This window comes from Oryzias melastigma, linkage group LG3 (assembly GCF_002922805.2).
Source record: "Oryzias melastigma strain HK-1 linkage group LG3, ASM292280v2, whole genome shotgun sequence".
Lineage (NCBI taxonomy): Eukaryota > Metazoa > Chordata > Actinopteri > Beloniformes > Adrianichthyidae > Oryzias > Oryzias melastigma.
The window spans coordinates 5,052,047-5,062,474 of record NC_050514.1 but is presented as its reverse complement, the minus strand read 5'-3'; the positions used below and the strand labels follow the sequence as shown (position 1 = coordinate 5,062,474).

At 38.3% G+C, this 10,428-nt stretch overlaps 1 protein-coding gene across 8 annotated transcripts in view; it reads left to right on the top strand.

Annotated features, from left to right (window-relative positions):
• The window catches only part of neo1a (neogenin 1a), a 230,446-nt gene that overhangs the window by 117,591 nt on the left and 102,427 nt on the right, over positions 1–10,428 (top strand). For all 8 annotated transcript variants that reach the window (XM_024296401.2, XM_024296393.2, XM_024296398.2 and 5 more), the window contains exon 3: positions 9,248–9,523. In XM_024296401.2, coding sequence (XP_024152169.1) covers positions 9,248–9,523 — 276 coding nt within the window. The remainder of the gene's footprint in view (positions 1–9,247; positions 9,524–10,428) is intronic.

Genomic DNA, 10,428 nt, shown 5'->3' with positions numbered 1-10,428 from the left:
TCCATCCATCCGTACATCCGTACATCCATCCATATATCCGTACATCTATCCATCCATCTATCCATCCATCCATCCATCCGTACATCCATCCATCCATCCATCCAACCATCCAACCATCCAACCAGCCTTTCATGTAAATGATCAAAAACATTGCTTAATGTTTCTACTGACTACTACTGTAATCTGTTGTCTGTCTTGACAGAGTAGAAGAATGAAAGACTCTACGTTCAGCTCAATGTCAAACTTGTTCTACATTTATGTAACGTTTTGTCGAGATAGTTGAGTGAATTAAATGAAAATATCATATATTTGATGCTGTACTTGGTGCATAACTCACACCCTGCCGTATAAAATCGGATGCCATCAGGGCTCTTGTGTCATTATTATTTCCTGACTCTCCAAGGTCTCATAGATGATGAATTCTTCATGACTGCTTCATAAGATCAGAATGTTCATAAGTTAATGCTGGTTTTGTTTCTATCAATAACAGTCCACCCCCTACCTGTCACTTTCTGACAGGATGAAGGCTGCTGCTGCTTCATTTTCCTGCAAAAAAATGAGCAACTATAGAATCCAGCACAAACACCAAGGGGCTTTTTTTTATATTCCAGAAGTTCTCTCTATGCTTTTCAATTTTAAAGCACCAAACTGTGATCCTTTCTTTTTATACTGTTTAAACCTTTATTTCTATTTTCAGATTAACACCCACACAAAGTTCTCATTCATTTCTGAGTCTTTTATATTCCCTCCTATCTGTAACATGCTAACTTTGTAATTATGCACTGAAGTTCTTTCTAAAATGTTTTTATACCACATCACCATAATCACATTGCACCGAAAAAACATAAAAAGCTCAAGCTGAGGTCTTCATGCAACAGCTGTTTTAAGGACATTACCGCCCCATAAAGCCTAATTTAGAATAATCGAGGATGTGTTTTCTTGGTAACAGAAATGCTGAAATGCTTTTATTGGGAGCTATATTGGGAGAGTCTGGTTGTTTTGATGGAAGATTTTGGAAAACCTATTCTGTAGTTCACATAAAGTGGGATACAAAGGAAAATCGAGGCTTTATTAGACAAGTTTATTGTTCTTCTTCTTCCACGTTGTTGAGTTCTGCACACCGGCGCAAGCTTCCATCTACAAAGAGCATTAATTAATAAATATCTAGTCCTTTTTGAAGCACTCCTTGTGTTCTTGTGCTGCAGTTTTTAGAACATTTTTAAGATCCTTTTCTATTTTTTTGTAGAAACCCAGAGAGAATTGACTCAATGATGTTTAAATCCACTCTTCAAGGTTTATTTTGAACTCAGAAACTGGATGCATATGGGTTTCCTTGAGGGAAGTTATTTTTTAAAGCTTTAATCTGGTACCACAGCAGCCTTACACAACACTACAGAGAAAGATGAGGGGCAAACTGTTTATTAAGTCACTCAAGTTAAACTTCAGCAGAAAGTTTAGGGGGTTTGCATTAACTATCCTTACAAATCTCCATTCATTAGCTTCCAGTGTTGGTCTGGATGTTTTTTTTTTTAGTTTTTTGGGTCCAGATGACCCCACTTTTAATGTAAACATGCCTAGAATAGCTCAAGGGTTACGTGGTTCTGATGAGTGAAGAAGTGTCGTCGTCCAGATAATACAATTATCATGCAGGCCCGGACAATCCAAAAACGCGCGGTACTCATACAGGAACTGACTCGTGTGGGTGCATGTGACTAAAACATTACATGAAGGTTATATTGTGAACATTTTTTTAACGTGCTGGTTGAAACACCAGCATGATCCTCCCTTCTCGCTGTGAATTTTTAATTAAGAAATTAATTACCGCACCGCAACTGACCTTAAAGATCCACTGAACTGAATAAAGTAAAGTAGCTCTTTCTGACGGGTTCTGACAGCACCAAAACACTGGAGTTCACAATTAACGACCGAAATTGAATGTGTACAATTTAGGTTTTCACTCCCTTCCAACTGAATGTGCTCATTTATGTTGGAACTGTCACTTCACAGACTTCAAAATTGATCTTTTTCGACTCAGTGAGCTCGATTTTGCTCCGTTCAGTATTGTAAAAATGAATAAATACACCTAAAATAGAGCTGTGATTATATATCTTTGAGCACAGATGTCACACGAGCCAGAGAGATGGGCTGATAATGGAGGACAAACACTGTGTTCATGTTTGGACGGCTGTCTGCTGTGTTTGCTCTCACACACATTTGTTATAGTCACTGCTTTGAGGAATTGTTTTGACAAGAAAGATTTTAATTTACTTTTCAAATGGAACCCACTTTCCTTCAGCCTGAGTTGTGCAGCTATTGATTCCTCACGTTTCCAGAGTGACTTTCAGATGTACCCACAGACCTGATGAAGTGGGAGAGAAGCAGGACATTTGTCTCCAAGTCTATGGTCGATTTTTTCAAATTTACTTCAGTTTTGATTGCTGAACTCAGCAAGACCTCACTGGACAGAACCGAACCCCAAGAGAATTCTGGGTGATCCCCTGTTAGTTTCAGAAACACCATCCTCCAATGGAATTGACCTCATTTCCAATCTAGACTTTAGTGTGTTTTAAGAAACCCACTTAAAATTGGAAGAGGCAGCTCATGTGACAAATATTTTCATTAAAAAGCATCAATAAATTCATTTTTGTTTAAAAGATGTGCTTTTTCTTCTTTTAATTAAGCCATTAGGGTAATTTTTATGCTAATAGAGGATAAATTAAGGATAGAATCTGCCTTCTCAAGTGCTTCGTTTAGATGCTGTTTTTCAGATTTCATCTTATTGGTTAAAATTGGTCCAATAGATGCACTTTTTTAATTCAATTTAGTTTTTTTTAATGATTCTTGTCAAAATGCAGCCCATGTAAAACATTCCGATTATTTTCCCCCGACCAAGTGACCCCATGCAGGAGAAACATGTAACGGAGAGCACGGTTGCTTTTCTGATCCAAGGTAAAAAAATTCCGTCTTTCTGGAGTCAGTAACTAGCTGCTCAAATCTCAAGGGAAACCCCTTAAACCTCCTGCATATTCCATTAAGCTGCTCATTGTTATTCAATAGCTGATTTTAATTAAGAATCGCAGGAACCCCACGGTGTGATTCAGGGGTTGGGCTGGATGCCTGAGTGCGTCAGTGCTGGCGCTGTGTAGCACAACACTTTTCAGAGAATCTCCATCCAGTCAGAGACACGCTTATGAATTAGTGTATTTGGGGTTTTAAGCCCTGGAGATGTTGAAGTATTCGACGAGCCCAACTAACCTCGGATTTTGTGTATTATGGAGCCATCCAGGCTTTTAGAAATACTTCATTTGTTTGTTTACAGGCATTTTATTGATAATTTCTGGTATTGTAAGTCAGGGTTGTCCAAACTTTTTGCAACAATGTAGTGAAAATGGCTGAGAACAAACCATTCAGACAACATTCTTTGAACCCTTGTATAATTAACTATTTTATTCTATTGGAATGAGAGGCTTTTTGGTCAAATTCAAAAGAAATATGCCTTCATATATATATATTATATTATCTTCGGTTTTAATCTGGTGTTTTTATGGTTCTTATGTAATTTATCTTTATTTTTTTTATCTGGAATTGTTTTTTAAAATTTTATCTGTTGTTTTGAATGTTCTTTGAACTTTTAACGTGCGGCGCCTTGTTTGACCGAGGTCATTTTAAGGCACTAAATAAATCTACTAAACTTTATTCGCAAGTGTGCAAAAATCTGTTTTTCCTACTAAGAAACTTGAAACTGTTGTGCACTTAAAATGTTTCCCATTTGTAACAATTCAGTTACATGTTAATTGAAAAAAAATAAAATGAGAAAAGAGTATGACATTGTTTTCAATTTTTTTTCAGAGAAAATATATCGTGATATATATTGTTATTGTGATATAAAATAATTTATATTGTGATATACAGTTTTTCAAAAATCGTACAGTACTATCAATAGTATCACAATATGTCAAATAAATATTTGCAATTATCAATAGAATACTTTGATAATCTATGATATATCACTATTTTGCTAATTTTTTCCCCCAAAAACCTTTTTTTTTAACAATTTAAAACAGTAAAACAAAATACTAACGTGTTTTTGGAATAATAACATACATTTTAAGGTAAAAAATAAACAGAGCTCCAATTAATAACTATAATGCAGAGAATATCAAATAGTCTCCTCACTTCAAAGAACAATAAATGTGGAAATAAAAATTCACAATGTTGTTTTTTTTAATAATTTTACATTGTATGTCAGATAATTTATTAAGATTAAGGCCCAATCTGAACATTCAGCCCGTTAATATTATATGATCATCTCTTTTTACATCGCTGGCATACATATTCATTTTCCTCCTCCTTTTTATTTCAGTTTTATGCATGTTTCTTTGATAAGCAGAGCTTTAGTCTTGTGCTCCACATGTGTATTGCTAGCATACACACCTTTAGAAATCACAGAGCTGCTAGACGTTCACTTGGACGGTCAAACACTGTGCATCTTTGCTAGAATCTGGAGTATTTTAGCACAGTGTTTGGACAATTATTAGTGTTACCTCCATTACAAACCACGATTTTGTTACATTAGAGACGGGATGCTGTCTCTATCGACTTTGGAAAAATACAGACTCACTTTGTAGGTTTTTGCTCGCGGACGCAAGATTCTACAACCATTTTTGGGCTCCACATACAAAACCCAATTGAACATGCATTGTAAGTTACACCAGGTTGACCAATCAGGGACTTACATTTGGTAGTGACATATGGATGGCGTCCCTTTTAATTCACAGAAGTGCCAACCATTTAAAAATTGATCACTGAGGACAAAATTAAGAATCGTGGTTTGTGCCCGGACGTAAGTATATGACACCAAGTCTTTTAAGTATTGTAATAAATTAGTATGGGGTCAACATTTCACATTAAGTATATTTTAACTCCCTCCATGCTTATCCAATCTAAACATCATGGGGTCGTTTTTTTACGCCCTTCATATTCCTGTGTGTACTTAGCCTTAACTGCTCACTAAAAATGTACGCATTTAAATCATGTGAACAAGAAAGAAATATTCAGAAGTACAAACCACGGACACAATTGTTTTGTATTTTTTGTTAAAAAAATCCAATTTCCTCTTCTCCTGAAGACTCTTGCTGTCAACTTTCATTTTTATTTACTTACAGCTGACATTTTAAAAATGAGTTAGTCTTAGAAGGGTCTCATGGGAGTCTTGCCACAGCTTAATGATGTCTTAGAATGGAATTTAGCCAATCACAATCAAGAAATCATAAGCACAGTGTTTCGCTTTAGGACAGGAGTCTGCTGGTCACTGGAAATTAGGGCTGGGTATCGGTTATAATTTCCAGAAACGATTCGATTCGTTTCACAAGAGCCTGAATCGATTCGATTACATTTTTTCCCCCCGATTCTTCAATTCAATTCAATTTTAAGTTTGTTTACATTTCACAGTTCACAGTTGTTTAGAAATACATAAAAAAATCTACTATGTAATTTAAATATATTTATATTAATCTGATACAGTTCACATATTTCAACATTTATTAGTAAAATAATCAGATTGTTAATATCGTACAGTGTTACATGGATTCTCTAAAGGAGAAGTTCTAACAAAAATGTTCAGATCATTAACATTGTAAACAGTGCTGCTTCTCCTGGAGGACGTTTCTGGCCACTAGGTGGCGATCGCGCTATAGAAGTACACTTTATTCAAGAAGAAGACAACAGTATGAGGGGGAAAAAAATGAAGTTTTAGACCACAAATAGTTATTTTAAAAAAATATTTTCTTAAAAGACTTTGGAAAATGAATGCCTGTAAGTAGATAAAAATATTAATTTAGTCAGCAATGTATTGTTTTGGTCGACCGAGCGTTAGCATTAGCCGTCCACTGGGAAATTCTACTGAACTTTAGCATCAAGCCAGCAGACTTTAGCTTTACGTGCTAAATCGATTCATATCTTTTGTGTATCGATTATTGATCTATTAAGCTTAAATCGATTCAAATCAGTTTTTTCAACCCAGCCCTAGTGGAAATGTGAATGTTTCTGCATTTGGCCCACGGGCCAGACTTTGGACGTGCCTGTTGTAATGAACTCCATTCTTGCATTTGGAGTACAGAGTCACTCCTGCTGACCCAGACTCATTTCAGTCTGGTTGAAGGAATGGTCTGAGGCTGGCAGGACAGCACTTGTGTTCAATAGATGTGCTGAGCAAGGATGTGGAAAATGAAGCTCCCGCCCAGTCGATTTCAAAGGTGAATTGTGATTAATTGGAATCAATGTTGTCGGTCGACACGCACTGGTTCCCCTCTCCAGTCCCTCGCTTTGACCCACTCTCAGATGGGTTTAGCCCGAGTGTAAACATGCCCATATATTTCAACAACACTATACGCATCTAGTTCATTATAACTGGCTGATATTGAATGACATGGTTGAATCTGGCCTGAGGGAGCCGGGCTTTCCTGAACCCGAACTCTGCTCTCCGTCTGCAGAGATGTGATGAGGATGGGAGAGCAAACGAATTTGTCCGTTTGGAAACTGTCTGAACTCTGTAACAATCTGAGAATTTTATGCAAGCGGCACCTCTTATTATGTCTAGAGATGACTTTGAGAGCACTCATGTGAATCTTTTAAAAGTCGGAGCGTGAGGCATCGCGGTGGGTTAATTTTTCATAAATGTCATCTCTCTGTAGGAATAAGGATTTAAGGAGTTTGTAAAAACGACTGGATCAAATTAAAGGCTTTTTCTTTGGCATAATAAAAAGTAAATCTTCTCTGTTTGGGTTCTTTAAGAGGGACTGAAGGGTTTCCTCTGCTTGAAAGATCTTAAATTTCCATTAAGGCCTAAAATGCTTCACAAAGTGAAAAGAAATGTGTATTTCTAGCATGCTGACTTTGGATGTTTGAGAAAAAGTCAGATTTATGTAAATTATTTGAATGATTAAGGTCTTTTATTTACATTTAGATGGTGACATTTTCTTTATATCTGTTATTTTGTCCTCCTTCTTTCTTTGAGCAAAAATTTCACCCCTCCACATACTCAAAAACTCACCTAAATTTGCACACAGCAAAGACCTGATTTAAATAAGATAAAAATGTCAAAACCCACTAACAAACCCTATTATGGGATGGCCACAGAACCTACAACTTGGCGGTTATTTTCTGGCACTGTGAAATGTGGCGATTTTCACATTTTCCCACAATATGGGAAAGGAGAACTTTTGTTTGGTTTTTATGAAATTTCACTAGATTAACCAAAGTTTCATTGACCTTTGACCTCGGGAAGGGGCCACCATTTTAAGTAAAATAATAAATTATCTTTTATACCAACTACAAATAAAAAGTCCCCCTAGCTCCTGGAGTGCCATTGGAAAGCTACTTGGGAAAAAATGTTGGTTTTAAATTTTGTAGATTTTGAACAGTGTTAGCGTAGCTAGCTCGCAAATGCTGAGTTCAACTGTTGCTCGCATATTTTTATTTACTGGAATATTGTGGAAATTGAATGCATTAATCATTGGGTCAAGCCGAACGAAACTATGAAATACATACTTTAAAAAACTGAGCTTGGGTTAGAAAAACCCTCCGTTGCTAAGGAAATCCAAAAGTTTACTTTTGACAAAACGACAAAAAATTAGATCAACCTGTTTGTCACCCCCAGGTGACCAAAAAATACAATGGTTGCTATGGAGATAAACCAACAGAAAAGCCACCATTTTGGAAAAAAATAAACTAATTTGTCACATGCAGCCCTGACCAGGGTGGCGGGGATGTGGCAGCTGCTAGGCCAGTAGGGGCTAAATGAGGGCCATAGGGGTGCCAGGGCATGTAGCAGCTAGCTCCTTGGCCAGTAGTAGTATTTTAGCCCCCATAATACATGTTTTCTTCTGATTTCCAACGTTTTACAGAGCTCACACTTAGCCTGTATGAGTTTCTAATGGCTTTAACCCATGAAATAAAATGAACTTGAGTCCCATTTCTGTGAGTTTTGAGGAAGGAATCTTGTGAAAAATAGACGTCACTATTTAATGTCATTGTTAAGCTTGATAAAACTGCATTTAAAAGTAAGGATAAAAATATTCGCTCACACATACACACACGTGAGTTGCGGTATAAATGACAGCCCTGTGTGCCCCTCAGGAATAATCTCTTATTCTTCCTCTTTTAAAACTTTTTATCTCTTTTTTTGGTTAATTAAATCTTAGTATAAACGAATTGGTTAACCTGAACCTCTGCTGTTAATCATAAACAAGAGCTTGATTCAGTGGAGAGCTTCGACGACAGTAATCTAGATTAATTTGATTGTCTCTCACTCCCCCGCATGATTATGCCGCCGATGATTGGCAGCTCTGACACAAAAATATCAGCTTCTCCCATCAGCTAAGCTTATATTAGCTGAGCCGTTGTGCTGCGATCGGCTCGGGAGGCTGTGCGTATCCACCTGGGCCGGCAGAGAGCCTGCAGCTGTTAGGGCCTTATCTGAAAGTGTGATTTACCCCGGAGCCACACTTGGCAGGGGATTTAATGCGATGTCTGTTGCAGAAAAGGGGGGCACTCTCAGCATTCCTTAGCATCCCTTCCAGCGTAAAATCACAGTTAGGAAAGACAAACATCACAAACAGATCAACATTGTACTAAAGCAGCCCCTATTTTGGACATTTCATATATTTTTATTTATTTATTGATATGTTACCAAGGAGACGGCCACTCTAGAGGCTCTCTGCATCATAATATCCTTGCGCTGGAGGATGGAGTGGCCTTCGTGTTTGGAACAACCTCAGATCTTCTTTCAGCAGCATTAATTAAAAAAAAAAAGCTGAATGTCAGAGGAGCTACTGAAACCTGATTTTTTTTGCTGCTGTTGTGTTTAGTTGCTTCCCGAGCCGCCGATCGACAGCTTCAGACGTGGGGCGTAATTATTTAGTGTTGAGATGAAAGTCGGGGTGCAGCCGCACAAACAGCCCGTGGACGGAGCCTTTAATTGGTGCTGCCAAGCTCCTTCTCGGCGCTGCAGATTAACATCCACCATCGCAGAGAAGTCATTCTGACACACATGCATGGCGGTGGTTTCATCTGTTTGACCATTTGTGAGGGTGGGGCTGGACTTTGTGGTCTGACGATTGCAGACTGCAGCATTTTAAGATTTATGTCTTCCTTGCTTCAATGAATTCTCCAGAGTGAGGGCTGACCTGCGATGTCCCTTGACATTTAAATCTGTCAATTTACATTAAAGTTGTTTTTGGTCTTTCAGGGTCGCCCAGGTTCTCCAGCCAGCCTTCAGCAGCCACTGTGCATGTGGGGGACAGCCAGGTGTTGGCGTGTGAAGTCAACTCTGACCTGGTGCAGTTCACCCACTGGGAGAGGGACCGGCGGCCGCTGGAGCCCAGCGCCCGGATGATCCAGCTACCAAGCGGAGCTTTGGTCATCAGCAACGCCTCGGAGGCCGACGCTGGTCTGTATCGCTGTGTGGTGGAAAATGTAGGCCCAGCCAAAGCGAGCGATGAGGCGCAGCTCCAAACAGTGCCAGGTAAATCGAGCAAGCAGTCACATTTAAAAGAAAAGAATGGATTTATTGGAGCAGAATGTTTGCTTTTCCTCTACTATTAACCTTTTGTGCAGAAAACTGAAGTGAACGTATGGACCGATGCATCATTTAGGTGTTCTCTTTAGGTTCTTTATTACCTGTAGCATGGAGAGACCTTCGTGATAAGGATGAAAAATGGTTCAGGGCTGCAGGGAGTGACCTAATTCCCAATGGAGTTATCAGCAACGCAGCAGTAACTCAGTTGCGGCACAACAAGAAGCTGAATTCCAGTTTGGCAGGGTCTCCTCTCAGCACCTCTGTATGTTTTATTTACTGGGTTGTTAAGTGCCAGACTCATAGAAGCACAGAGGAGATATTAGAATCCATAAATCAGAGTTCAAAAAGAGCTCAAGGGAAGTCTTCATTCTCTGTCTGTGCGCCAGAGTAGCAAATATTTGAGGGTATTTAGGAACAAACTAATACAGCTGTCTCCGAAAAAAGAGGGTTGACTCTTTGTGAAGACATTTGTATTAAAGAGATCGGCTCAGCTTTATTATTTAAAATCCAAAACTCACCAATCATGAATTTCTTACGTTACTTTTTATATTTAATCTGTGATCTAAATGAAACATAAAAAGAGAAGCTCTTTTTTGGCTCAAAACATAGCCTTTTTTTGTACGTTCACACCGAACATGGGACGCACATTCTTCAAAGTGCATTTAAACATGGTGTTCACAATATACAACCAGGGAGGGGCTTCTTCCTCTTCTTCTTCTTTTACTACTGTTTACTAGTGCATTTCCGCCACGCACAGCTGGAAGAGGCTTGGTGTGTAATGTTGACACGGTGTACATTTTGTGTATTTTTCTCCAGACTTTTCTTTTGCAGCTCTATTCCAATATATGACT